General features: G+C 38.9%; 1 protein-coding gene across 1 annotated transcript; it reads right to left on the minus strand.

Moving 5' to 3' along the window:
- Positions 1–454: 454 nt before the first annotated feature.
- On the minus strand, positions 455–1,230 carry LOC108481267 (vacuolar iron transporter homolog 4-like). The gene has a single exon (XM_017784425.2). The coding sequence runs from the start codon at positions 1,227–1,229 to the stop codon at positions 543–545; it is 687 nt and encodes a 228-aa protein (XP_017639914.2). The 5' UTR covers position 1,230; the 3' UTR covers positions 455–542.
- Positions 1,231–15,183: the final 13,953 nt, after the last annotated feature.

Raw genomic sequence — 15,183 nt, forward strand, 5'->3', positions numbered from 1 at the left:
TTAATACCATATTCTTTCTTTCTTTTCCATTATCATATGTATATATTGATTGTTGCATATATATATATATATATATATATATGTTATAAATAACATAAAACTTTAATAATATACATTTCATTTGAAAATACTTTATAAATATTATAAACAACAGTATGTGTAATAAACTTGATCAGGTTATGATCCGATGTGGCAACAACCAAATTAATCAATTTAGAGATTGGAAACAACTGCATCCAGACCATATTAGTGAAGGCTCTATCAGCCTTTTCCAACACAAATGACCCAAGGAAACCTGTCAAATAGTTACTATAAATTTAATGTTTATTTGATATTTGATATTTTTATTTATTTAAGATTTGATATCTCTACTCAAATAAGCTCCTACACATTTTATATATTTTTCAAGGGGTAAAGGATTACTCTATAATCAAAGTGAAAATTGACTCTTCAATTATTAATTAAGGTAGGAGAGATATTTATTATTTCATATAAATTTTAACTTATAATACGAGTTGGAAAACTATAATTTTACGTATTTATCAGAGTCCCGTAGTACCGATCAGCTTGGTTAGGCCAAAAGTTATAGCCATTGCCATCCATCCTCCAATTAGCACTCTGACACTAGACTTCACCATCGGAGTCCTCCCGAGTACAGCACCAACGCCACCCAAAACCACCAACGCCAAGCTGGCGGCCGCTGCAACCACCGCCAGCCTCAACGTATGTTGCCGCCTTATGAATGCGGCTGCTAGCAGTGGCACCACCCCACCAATCGTGAAAGCAAAGGCCGATGCGATAGCAGCTTGTAGTGGATTAGGCAACTTCAACCTCTGATTGGTTGTCTCTTCCTCATGGCCTGCATTTTTTCGCACCCTTCTCGTTCTCTGGGCTAACTCGACGTCCTTCTGAGTGTAGACCGAGACAAATTCACCAATCGCCATGCTACAAGCTCCAGCAACCAAGCCTGCAATACCAGTGAGAACCATGGCTTTGGTGTCATCTTTAACAGCTCCAACGCCCATCATTAGTGATGCAATCGAAACCAGCCCATCATTGGCTCCAAGCACCACAGCTCGAAGCAACTGCGCCCTTTGAGAACAATCAAACTCATCATCGTCATTCATAGTTCCTTGGGTTATGTCACTTCTCTCAATGTCATTAGTCACATGAATGGCCATTTTCTTATTACTGAGCGATGGTTGCTCACAGGTTCCAGGGGCAGCCATCAAGCTGATCTCATTCACTATGAACATAAGGTATTTATAGAGAATAAATATTTCATTTATTGTTTTTTTTAATGAAATTTCAACGATGGAGGTTTTTTTTTTTTTTTTTTTTTTTATAATTGGATTAAGATAAAGTTTTAGGGATTCAACTTAAGTTCTCATATCACCTCATAAATACTTTCGCTAATAGTTCAATAAGTTGTTAGCGAAAAACTTTTATATATATATATATATATATTAGATTTAGGTTTGATGCCCAAATAATATATATACATTATTAATGAATATGATATATCATCTAAAATTTTAAAAATAAATTTAGTTAATTTCATTTAAATTTCGTTTCTTTATATAATTTATTAAATGTTTAATTATGTATAAAATTATACACTATCAATACATTAAATATTAAATATATAAAATAGTATAAAAGAAAATCGATTTGAAGTTATTTTGATAATAAATGTGAATTATATATCGACTTCTGCCTTTTTTTTTTATAAATTTGTGGAGGGAATTGTATATTTTATATAAAAGAATATTTCATTTTAGTATTGACTTGTTGGTTAGTTATATTACGAGTTGTAATTAAAGATACAATTAGACCTGAAAAATAAAGATAGTGAGTAAAAGAATTGGTTGTGTGATCGTCGCCAAATATATAAATATTTGGACTGGAAATACTGTAACAAAAAGATATATAATAAAGCAGCGATGTTCGTAAGTATATGGATCAAATTGTAATATTGTATTGTACAACGGGGTACATGAAGTATTCTGAGGATTGCACCTAAGGGAGGATGTATTAAACTTAATATTGTCTTCTACAATAACAAGTCTAAACAGTGATAACTAAAAATTATATTACGCTAAATAATAGTAAAATTTAAGATCATAAAATAAATGAAAATTATTGACAAGAAATTAAGAATTAACGAAATCTTGAATAATAGACAGAAGATTACTCGCTTTGGTGTTTGAAATTAACTTCAAAACTCGAGTTTTAGTGAATTAACTAATAACTAACTAATTATTATCTTTCGACCTCTAACTGATTAATTAATCGGGCCACTTATCTTTCGACCTTGCAGTTTAAAATCGGGATAAATTATGAGATGCTTGGTAGACTTATCCTTTCGGCCTATCTACCTAGATTGCTTCTTCAGGTCATCAATCATAGGGTTTAAGCATGCACAATTTAACCCAACTATTTCTAAGATAAACCCTTGTTCTCACGTTAAATACTCCCACATCCGCTCTTTAATCTTCCTAAAGCAACACTACAACAAATTAAGCTTTTAGAGGTGTTTTTAGTGTCGTTTGGATTGAAAACGCCGCAAAGGTTGAACTTTTAACGGTGTTTGTATTGAAAAACGCCACAAATATATCCTATTAGTAGTGCTAACCGAAACATCGCAATAAGTCGTTATATAGTGGCGTTTGTGGAATAGCACCACAAATAGTACATATTTAGTGAAGTTTTATGTTATGCGCCGCAAAGGTACACCGAATAAGAGCAGCATTAGCGACGTTCTTCTCGTAAACACCGTAAAAAGTTAAAAACGATAGTGACGTTTTTATCATAAATGCCGCTAAAGGTAAAGCAATAATGACGTTTTGCCCATAAACGCCGCGAATATTTTTTAATTTTTATTGAAACAGCGCCATTTTGATAGCTAACCCCCCAACCCTTATTCCCCCAAATCATTTTCCCTAAATCCCTCACTTAGTTTTTTCTCCAAATCCCTAACTTAATTTTTCTTTCCCATTCGTTTGCTACTGGTCGTTTGTCCGTTCATCCGTCTGCTGCATCACCGTTGATAGTGCATTTGCCATCGATCTTCATCTCCTTTGTCGACGTTGCTCCGTCCATCGCTGCTCGACAGTCCTCTGCTCATCTGCTCAACAATTACTAAAGATTTTAGTATTTGAATTTATATGGATGAGCCTCTCTTTTATTTTTATGGACTTCATTTCTGTTTTGGGTTTGAAAAGATGATCTGGTTGAGTATGAGTAAATATTGTCGTAACCATTTTTTTTTGAAAAAACGAAACGAACGGGTATCGACTTGAAAAAAATAGGAGTCGCCACCAATCTTTTTAGGTGTGATCGGATCACCTTAAGTTAATCATTTTAAAAGTTAAGATTTACCTAAGCGATAATTTTGGTCTACGAAAATCGAGAAAATGGGTTCGGAGTCGATTCACATACGAGGAAGGATTAGCACCTCGATCGCCCAAAATTGGCACCTAGTTGATTAATTAGTGTCTTAGTATCGAAAATTAAAAAGTTTGAAAGAATTTTAAAATACGATCCTTCTTTATAAAAAGCTCAAGTGTTAAAGACTCTCTCGTCTCAAAATATAAAATGTCACACCCAGTAAGTTAGGACACGACATCTTAAATTTTCGAGAGCGAGCTTGCCTTTTATGAAATCTGTATTTCATTAAAAGGGTATTCGATTATTTAGAATAACGAGAGAAGTCGAAACCCGATGAAGTTAGGACACGTTTTCTCGAATTCTCAAACACCGAATATTGCCTTTATTTCTGAACAAAATTCTCATTTCGAGATGACAAAATATCATACCCGGTAAGTTAGGGCACAACACTTCACACCTTCGAGAATAAGAATTTTTTTTTTTAACTTGTATAATGATTTAAAAAGAATATATTCCGTTATTTAGGTTAAATGAGAAAAGTCGAAACCCAGTAAGTTAGAGCACGATTATCTCGAATTACGAAATACGGGATATCACTTTTATGAAAGGGTTATTTTTGTTGGGTAAAGGAAGATATCACACAAATTTGTAAAAAGGAAATAAAGCATAATCTTAACAAGCAAAATAATAAATGAGTAATATGAATGACAAAAGCGAAAGAAATAAACAAACCACGTAATTGAAGAAGAGAATAATAGGTAAAAATAATAAAATGATAAAATAAATAAGAATAAGAAGAATGAGTAACAAGGAAACTTAATAATAAATCGATAAATAAATAAGTAATATATAAAATAGAAAAAATTAATAATAATGTTGACAAAAGGTAAAAATGTTTTAATAAATATAATATAAATAACATTCTAATAATATAATAGCGATGATAATAATAGTAATAAAAATAAGGGCAGCATAATAAAATAAAATAAAATGAAAATAAAATAATAACAATAGTAATAAAATAATAAAGAAGTAATAGTAATACTAGTATTAGTCGTAATAAAGTAATAGTAATAAAAATGGTACTAATGCAAATAATGATATACAAATATATATTAAAAGTATGTATATATGACACAAATGTATTAATGAAATGATAAGGTCAAAAACTAATAATAATAATATATTCGTGGATATATATGTGTATATATATTGAAGATGTAAATAAACATATATTGATATTAATAGTAGATATGATGGAGGTAAAAGTAGATATGAAAAGTATATAATGTGGTATTAATATATGTGCAATATGGTATTTAAGTGTATATACATAAAACATACATTAGGAATAATAATATGTGAAAAGACAACAATAAGAATGTATATATAAAATGCATGCAGTATTTAAAATGCCCGGATAATAGTAATATATGCTGATAATAATAATACTGAAAATAGTAAATAAAATAATGAATAATATTTAAAATATCAAAGGAAAAAGAAATAATATGGAAAACCACATTAAACTGAAAGAGGATTAAATTTAAAACAAATATGAAGTTATGGGGCTGATTTAAAAATTAATAGAGGAGAAAGGAATTAATTTGAAAACGTGCGCGATTGCAGAGGACCGAAGGGAAATTTTCTCGGGCCCTTAAAACGACATCGCTGGGGAGGATTCAATCACAAAACGTGATGAATTTTAAGGCTAATTTGAAAGAAATGAAAAGCTAATTGCAAAACGTGTGAAAAGCGGAAGGACTTCGCAAGCAATTATACCATGCTTGTAAAAACACGGATCCTCGATCGGTCGGGTTGGTCGCTCGAATTCAGCGTGAAGCGGCGTCGTTTTGGCGGGGAGTTGAGGCCCAAAACGGCGTCGTCGGGCGATAAAACCAAATTTTTCGAGAAATTTCATTTGGTGCGAGGTGAGGAAAAAAGAGAGAGAGGGAAGTGGGCGATTTTTACCCCAGGGCGATCAATGTCCGGTCATCAACCACCGTAGCCGCCGTCTCGTCTCCGTTGCCAAATCTTGATGGCCTGGGCGGAATTCCAAAAGGTATATTTTTTATATTTTTCTTTATTTGTCTATAATATATGTATATTTGTGTGAATGATTGATTTGGAAGTAAAGAACGAAAATAATCAAAAATGATAATAAATAGAAAATATATATATATACATATCGATAAATCACCTCTGTTTTTTTAGGTTTTGGTTCTTCGTTGGATTGTTTTCTGGTTTTTTGGTATTGCTAGAGTCTTTGTTCTTGCTTGAATACTGTTGCTTTTTGTTTTCACCAAAAAAAATTGCCTTTTTTGTACATCGTTTTTTGATTCGGCCTTAAATAGCCATTACCAATCTTTTTTTTATATTACATTGTCTCTCTTTGTAGGAAAATGGGCGGTGCTGGCAGAAATCGGTAGTGGAGCAGAGGGGAGCACATGCTGGCGTCGGTGGTGGAGCAGAGGGGAGCATCTGCTGCGGCTAGGGTTCTCTTAGTTCTTCCTTCCCTTTTTAGTCATTGTGGGCTAGGGTTTTGGTTCTGGGTAGTAGATTTGGGCTTATTGGGCTTAGTTAAATTTGGCCTGTACAGCTGCCCCTCTTTGCTCGTTGTCGTGTAACGAGAATGGAGCAAAGACTCCAAAAGGGCCAAATTTGCCTGGTCTCACCGGGTCTCGACTTCTTCGGTGCTCATCTTCTTCAAGTATCTTCAGTGTGCTCTACTGCAATTTCAGGGGATATGATTTGTGATGATCTGCTCTAATGCAACTTCAAAGAGATAAGATCTGTAATCTGTTCCACTGCAACTTTAGTGAAACGAGACTTGCTATATTCAGTCTGCTCCACTATAATTTCAAGGAAATAAGACCGGTAACTTCGACCTGCTCCACTGCAATTTCAGGGAGATAAGGTTAATGACTTCAATCTACTCCTCTGAAACTTTAAAGAGATCTGCTGTGGCTTGAGCCACTCCAATGCCTTTTCGGGAGAAGATATTTGATTTACTGACTGTTACCCTACTTGCTTGGGGATTAAGGCTTGTCATATTTGATCCGTTTTCCCTCTTGCTTAGGGTTTTAGATCGTAAACTCAACTTTGTTACCCTCTTGCTTGGGGTTTAAGGCTCTTCGTCTTGATCTGCTCCACTACCGCTTAGGAGATAAGATCTGCAATTTAACCTATTACCCCACCGCTTGGGGTTTAAGGTTTTTCGTCTTCGATCTACACCACTCTTGCTTGGGGGATAAGATCGCAATTTGGTCTGCTTTCCCTCTTGCTTAGGGGTTTAAGACCTTACGACATCAGCTTGTTACCCTACTGCTTAGGGGGTTAAAGCTTGGTGGTTTGAATCTGCTTCACTGCATTCGAGGAGGCGAGATTCGACGTATTTGATCTGCTCCTCTGCAACTTCAGGGAGGTGAGATCTGTGATTTTCACTGTTACCCTCTTGCTTGGGGTTGAGGCTCATCTTCTTTGATCTGTTTCCCTACTGCTTAGGGTGATAAGATCTGCAATTTTCAACCTATTACCCTACTTCTTAGGGGGTTAAGGTCTGTAAATTTGGCCCGTTACCCTACTGCTTAGGGGTTAAAGCTCATTATCTTGATCTGTTTCCCTCTTGCTTAGGGTGATAAGATCTAGGAATTTCTTGATTCTAGGGACATGACCAGAGAATCGGTTCAGTATTATGCTCATGTCAAAGAATTAGGGTGTTATGATCAAAATGAATCAAATGTTCCTAATTAGATGCATTTATGAATGATCTATGAATGTATGAGTGCAGACATGTTGTGGCGTGAATCCTGTTTAGGTTGCCATTGCTCCTAGTTAATCAAGGTTCCTTCTTGAAATGGTATCCTGTCTTCTTGTTCAAACTTAAATTTTGAATAGAAAACCGAAGAGGTAGTCCCAATTTAAACTCTTTCTTCTCGGATGCTTCCAATCTTTGAGTTTGGTTAGTTCTAAATAATAGTCTGTTTGGGTTCTGTACTATTTAGAAACTTTCGAGTAATATGCGAAACTCTTTTGTGAAAATGGCTTTAGTCCATTAATCATCATTTCAATGCAAAATGCTTGAAAAGATCATGACAAAACTGAAATTTATCGAAACAACATTTGAAGGAATATATTAATTACAGTCAACAAACATTCTTTGGAATACAAAATGGATAAAAGGGAATAGGTGCCCCAGATATCGCAGCGTGAGTTTCTCTGTACTGACTTCTTGAAGGCTCCCTTTTTTTTGCCCAATATGCGTTTAGGGGATCTAGAGTACTCTTGCTGATGCCCCAAGATGTAACATCTCTCCTCTTTGTTAATTTAGGTACCATAAGACCATCGCATGCCCCACCTTTGATCAAAATTTGAATTGCCCTTTATGGGTTTTCAATTCAAAATCCCTTTGGTCTTAAGATGCTCTTTGCGAGTTTTCACCCTGGCCTCTCTCCTTTTTCTTTTTCTTTTTTTTTTTTAATTTTTTTTTTTAGGCGAAGTATTTCTTAACCGAATCCGAATTCACGGGATTGGATAAGGTCTTGCCATCCATTTCAGCCAATATCAATGCTCACTTGAAAAAGGCTTTCTTCACCACATAAGGCCCTTCCCAATTCGGCATCCATTTTCCTCTGAAGTCTTTTTGTATGGGCAGGATCTTTTTCAGTACTAGGTCTCCCTCGTGGAATTCTCTGGGACGAACCTTTTTGTCGTAAGCTCGCATCATTCGCTTTTGGTATATCTGACCATGGCGAATAGCCTGTAGCCTCTTTTCTTCAATCAAATTCAACTGATCGTATCGGGACTGGATCCATTCTGCTTCATCCAACTTTACCTCTGACAAAACTCTAAGGGAAGGGATCTCGACCTCGATAGGTAAAATTGCCTCCATTCCATAAACTAATGAGAAAGGCGTTGCCCCAGTAGAAGTTCTGATAGACGTTCGATAAGCATAGAGGGCAAATGGTAGCTTCTCATGCCAATCTTTATAAGTTTCCGTCATCTTTCCTACAATCTTCTTGATGTTCTTATTGGCTGCTTCGACTGCACCGTTCATCTTGAGCGTCGGTGACGAGTTGTGGTGTCGATCTTGAATCGATCGCGGACATCCGCTATCGTGCTATTATTTAAATTCAATGCGTTGTCGATATGATCCTTTCGGCATTCCATATCGACAGATGATTTCCTTTTTAGGAACTTGCTAGCTGCGATTTAGTGACATTGGCGTATGAAGAGGCCTCCACCCATTTGGTGAAATAATCGATGACCACAAAGATGAAACGATGCCCATTTGAAGCTTTAGGCAAAATTGGCCCAATCACATCCATGCCCCACATCGAGAAAGGCCATGGCGAGGTCATGACATGCGAGATGTGAGGAGGCACATTAATCTTGTCTCCATAGATTTGGCACTTATGACATCTTTTGGCGTAGTTAATCTGATCTCCTTCCATGGTGGACCAATAATAACCGAACCTCATAATTTGCTCGCCATTGTAAAACCATTAGCGTGTGTCCCGCAGATGCCCTCATGGACTTCTTTCAAGATTTTCTCGGCCTCAATGGCGTCTACACACCTTAATAGTACTGATCCTTCCTTCTTTTGTACAGATCTCCCCATCTAAGACATAGTCACCGCCGCCTTCTCAACGTTCTCTTGTCATTCTCGGTAGCTTGGTTAGGGTACTCACGATTCTTCACATATCGTAGGATGTCGTGGTACCAAGGGTGATCATCATTTTCCTCTTCTTCTTCAAGGTTGTAACAATGAGCCGGGCCTCGTAAATGCTCATTTGGATCGGTTTCACATCTTCCGGTGGTTCACCTTGATCATAGAAGCCAAAGTTGCTAGGCGTCGACCATCGATTTTCTTCTCGTGGGAGGTAGTAGAAGACAATATCATCGAACTCTTTAATTAACTCAAGGATTAACCTCCGTAATTGATCAATTTGGGGTCTCTTGTCTCCCATTCACCTTTGAGTTGATAAATTACTAGGCGTAATCTCCATATACCTCTAACACATTGATTTTACGTTCTATGGTGCACGTATTCCCATGATGCATGCCTCGTATTCGCCATATTGTTTGTGCAATGAAATCTAATTTACTAGTGAATGGATAATGATCTCCACTCGGGGACACCGAATCGCCCGATTCCGTTACCCATGGCATTTGATGCTCCGTCAAAGTTTAGCTTCAAGGGTGACCCTCTTGAGGGTCTTCTTGATGGTTGCTATGCACATTAGATCTTCATTTGGGAAATCAAAGTTCGAGGCTCGTAGTCCTCTAGGGCTCTCTGGCTAAGAAATCTGCTATTGCACTCCCTTTTACGGCCTTCTGGTTCACATAGACTATATCGAATTCAGAAAGTAGAATTTGCCATCGGGCCATTCTCCCGTTCAAGACAATTGACTCCATCAAGTACTTCAGAGGATCCATTTTAGAGATCAGCCAAGTTGTATGGTACAACATGTATTGTCTCAGTCTTCGGGTTGTCCAAATCAAGGCACAGCACAACTTTTCAATGAACGAGTATCTCGTCTCACACTCAGTGAACTTTTTACTGAGGTAATATATCGCTTTTTCTTTCCTTCCCGATTCATTGTGTTGGCCAAGTCGCATCCCATAGAATTTTCAAATACCGTCAAATCTGATATCAATGGCTTATCTGGATTAGGTGGTGTCAATACTGGGGCATTGGACAAATATTGCTTAACCTTGTCGAAAGTCTTCTGGCATTCCTCGTCCCAACCACCAGGGTTGTGTTTCTTAAGGAGACGGAATATGGGGTCACATTTTTCAGTTAGTTGTGAAATAAACCGAGCGATGTAATTTAATCTTCCTAGGAATCCTCGGACTTCCTTTTGAGTACGTGGTGGAGGTAATTCTTGTATGGCCTTGACTTTGTCTGGGTCGATCTCAATCCTTTTCCACGACCACGAATCCTAGCAGTTTTCCTGACCTGGCTCCGAAGGTACATTTTGCAGGATTGAGCTTCAACTGGAATTTTCTCAACCTCAAAAATAATTTTCTTAAGACTTGCACATGTTCTTCTTCAGTCCGAGATTTGGCGATCATGTCGTCGACATAAACTTCAATTTCTTTATGCATCATATCATGAAATAGGGTAACCATGGCTCTCTGATATGTTGCTCCGCATTTTCAATCCAAACGGCATTACTTTATAGCAAAAGGTTCCCCATGGTCACAAATGTGGTTTTATTCATGTCTTCGGATGCATTTTGATCGATTGTACCCCGAGAAACCATCCATGAAGGAGAAAAGTGAGTAACTTTGCCGTGTTGTCCACTAAGGTGTCGATATGAGGCAATGGGAAATTATCTTTCGGTGGCCTTGTTTAAGTCTCTGTAGTCTACACACATCCGTACTTTCCCATCTTTTTAGGGGCGGGGCGATGTTGGCTACCCATTCGAGTACTTAACTACTTGTAAGAAACCAGCATCAAATTGCTTCTTGACCTCCTCTTTATTTTTAACAGAACATCGGGCGCATCCTTCAAGCTTTTCTTTGAACCGGCCCGCATTCTTCTTTGATGGGGAGCACATGTACCACAAGGTCAGTACTTAGCCCAGGCATATCCTGATATGACCATGCAAAGACATCCTTGAACTCTTGGAGTAACTCAATAAGGTCCCGCTTTGTCTCTGTAGCGATGCAAGTTCCGATCTTTACTTCTCTTCTTTCTAGTTCATCTCCCAAGTTCACGACTTCTACGGTCTCTTTGTGGGGTAGAATCTGTTTCTCCTTGCGTTCTACCATCCTCAACAAATCAGGGGATAAGTTACAATCATCATCATCTCCAAAATCCTCGGATCCTCTAGACACATATCGCTCAAAGGGAGACTCCGAATTAATAGCAAGGTCACTCACATCGTTGATATCTGGAGACCTGTTTTGGGCAGAAAGGAAGATGCAAAGAACAAAAGAATCTAAGAACAATGGCATGTACGGTATGAGTATGAAAGAATATTTGCCTTTGAATAAGGCGAAAGGATGCATTTTATTGAAATAACGATTTCGAACATAGGCCTATTTCACAAAAAGACACTTATTACTCCTAGGCCTAGGGTAATAAGCGTGTTTTGGGCATTACTCTGTGTTAGTTTTAAAGACTACAGGAATCTCTTCCGCAGTCCAATTATTTAAAACACTTTCTGACTCATAAGGGCGAATGCCAGTCCCATTCTCTTCTCCAGTTCCTCCTTCGAACGTGGCATTAATGCTGAAGTTTTCCCTCATTTCTTCAGTGGACTCTTGGCCTGCCAATCTTCCTTCGGCATAAATAGTTCCTCCTGACACAAATGTTCTGGATATATGGGGAAAGGTCATTGGTTTCCATTTAATCTCTTCCCCGTTCAAACGCGCTCTTCTTCTTTCTCGTTTCTTCTCTTGCTCCTCTTTCTTTTGTCTTGCATCTGGCTTGAATCCTAAGCCAAAGCGGTCCCGTTTGTCCGTAAGCATAGGTACTTTGACCCTTCCTTGTAGGCTTCTTCCAAGTCCTTTCCCTGGCAAGGCTCCCTTCCCAACCATCAATTGTAGTCCTATTCTTGTGGTTTTGGAAAGTCTGGGTGTTGGGACTTTATTTCCTTCGACAACAAAGGTCGCATTTACGAATTCCAACGATTGAAAAGAACATTCCATGGCTTCATCATCTGTCCCCACATATGGTGCGTTGCTGGTAACAGATGCAATGATGTCTTCCTCCGCATTTATGGTCACCAATCGACCTTCCGTTATAATTTTAAGCTTCTGATGTAATGATGACGGCACTGCCCCTGCCGAGTGGATCCAAGGTCTTCCCAATAGGCAATTGTAAGAGGGTTTAATGTCCATCACTAAGAAGTCTATCTCGTACGTACTAGGACCGATTTGAAGGGGTAATTCAATCCTCCCCATTACGTTTCTTTCAGTACCGTCAAATGCCCTTACTACATTTAGGCATGTCTTCATATGGGAACTATCCACGGGCAACCTTTTCGGTGTGGATAGGGTAAGACGTTTAGTCTGATCCATTATCGATCAAGACCCCGTAATGTGTATCCCTTGCAGCGCGTGGTAATGTCTTGAGGCCTTTGTGGACCCCATGCCTTCTAGTGGTATTTCGTCGTCGTTAAAGAAAATAAAATTGTCGTGACGATATTGTTGACCAGCGGTCCAGTTTGTTGACAGAGATGTCATGCGCGACGTATGTCTCGTTCAAGACTTTCATTAACGCGCTCCGTCGTTTCGAGCTCAAGTAAGGCCAAGACCGAAATGCGAAATGGTTGCTTATGTAGTCGTTCAACGACGCTTTATACTCACTGTGTTTTAAAAATTTCAAGAATTCCCTGGCTTCATTCTCGGTTACTGACTCATTGACTGACGATTCAAACTCGACCATCTTTTCTTTCCTTTGCTCTACTGTCGGGACCTTTTCTTTGGCAATTTTGGTTCCTGTGCCTTCGGGAACATAACGTCTCCCACTGCGTGTAAAAAAACCTACGTCTTGGTTTTCTTGTGAAGCACCGGCCGGGCTCTTCTTTCCTGGGATCGTCACATTGCAGCTGTAATTCCATGGTACCCTCTTGCTATCTTTATAAGGGAAAGCAACGGGCTTCTGGATCACGACTTTGGGTGTGACTTGGGTCCCATCTTCATTAGTTCTTAAGCGTGATATGATAACCAATGGGTGGTTGATTTTGCAAGCGTTTCTCGTCGACCCTTCTTCAGAGGCACACACGTCTGCTTTTTCCTGGTTCCTGACATATTCGAAGAATTCCAGCTCCTTATTATCCATCAATCCTTGTACTAAAGCCCTGAATTGGCTGCATTTCTGGATCTCATGGTCCTCTTGGTCGTGGAACTCACAATAATTCTTCGCTTCGAGGCTTAACCCCAATTCTGCGCCATCAAACCTCTTTCCACCATTTTCTTCCACACTTCTTTCAGCGGGTATTCACTTCGCAACATTCATCTTAATTTCCTTCCCGAACTCTTGATTATGGCATTTATACCCTTATCCCCATGATTCGGTAATGGGTTTTCGCACTAGGTGTATCATCAAATTTCACGATGCCAATGTTGATGAGTCTTTCAACTAGCTTCTTGAAAGTGGTGCGATTTTCTATCGAGTGCCTGTGGCTCTGCATGGTATTCGCATTGGGTGTTTGCGCGTACCATTTGGGGAATGGGGTTGCATTGGCTTTAGATAGAAGGCGACACTACATGGGCATCGAATAAGCTCGGTACAATTCCTTGTAGGACATCGGGATAGGAGTAAACCGGACTCTTTCCGTGCTAGGCCTTGGGTTGAAGTCCGTCTTGCGAGCCATGATGGTAGTAGTCACCATCTTTGGTTGGCTCATGGTGGTGGGCTTATTATACATACTCATGTTGTTCACATCGTTCTCTTTCCTTCTCGGGGTTGATCTCTTAGCATTTTCCCTGCTTCAATCCTTCCACATCTTATCGCGTTCTCTATCATTTCTCCGGACATTACTATGTCCGAGAAGCTTTAGTAGCGCTCCCTAGCATGTGGTTAATGAATGGAGCCTTCAACAGTATTGATAAAGAGCATGGTCGTTTCTTTCTCCGTAAGAGGTGGTTGAACTTGCGTTGCTACCTCTCTCCATCTTTGGGCGTATTGCACAAACTCTCATTTTGTTTCTTCTCCATGTTACGTAATGTGACTCTATCGGGGCCATGTCTCATCACGTGATCTCTTCGCTTCATGAAAGCTTCGCTAAATCCTCCATGAACCGATATGGTTACGACTCAGTTGGTTGTACCACCTAGAAGCGGCTCCAACTAGACTTTCACGAAACAATGGATCAATAGTTGGTCATTATTGACATAGCCTTGCCATGCGTCTGCAGAACATAGTGATGTGGGCTTGGACGACTAGTCCGTTGTATTTCTCAAATTCGGGGTCTTGAACTTGGGAGGAGTACAGTGTCCGAACCAAACTTAATTCCTTAGCGTCGATTCCACCACGATAGTCGGTGTTTTCCATTTCTTTAAATTTTCTTCCAACCATCTACATCTTTCCTCAAGCTCTCTCGGGAGTTCTACCCTTGTCTTTTCTGCTTCTATTACTTCATCGAGATTGAGGACCACAGGGTTGGTCGGATTATCCCCCGGATTAGAGCCCGAACCAGTCTGATAATTCATCTGTGCGAGACACGGTTTGAAATGGTTGAGGCCTGATAGTGACTGATGGCCTTCTTGGGTACACATCAGGTTGTGTCTGAACGTCCGCTGGGACAAACCCCGGAGGGTAGACGGGATCTTCGTTGTCATCTCCATTATTGATTATGGGGCTTTTCCCTTTTTCTAATCCACCAGCCAATAGACGCATTAATTGATCCATCATACTCCTTTGGGAATCCAGCATCTGGTCCCTTACATCTTGCTGGATTTTGGCCAGCTGTTCTTGCATACGTATTTGTAGTTGATCCTGCATCTCTTTTTGCATCTGTTCCAATCTTTCTAACCTTTGATCCATTGCTTTTGTTTTCCCTCTTGTACCGTAACGATGTTCCAGGGTAACTGCCATGATTTTTAGGTTTTCTTGTAAGTTTTAGTGCGTATGATGCAATGTTGATGCATGAATGCAATGAATGAGATGGATGCAAAAACAACGTTGATTCCAATTCGATTTCATTAGAGTAACTTTTCTAGAAAACAAATTTCTTTACATAAAATAGATTACATATAAGGCTTGGCCCTGATACTTAAGGCCTTAACCTGTCTAAGAAGCCAAGCTAGCTTTTGGCCTCGATCCGTCTCTGACTC

Source organism: Gossypium arboreum, chromosome 1, assembly GCF_025698485.1.
Source record: "Gossypium arboreum isolate Shixiya-1 chromosome 1, ASM2569848v2, whole genome shotgun sequence".
Taxonomy (NCBI): Eukaryota; Viridiplantae; Streptophyta; class Magnoliopsida; order Malvales; family Malvaceae; genus Gossypium; species Gossypium arboreum.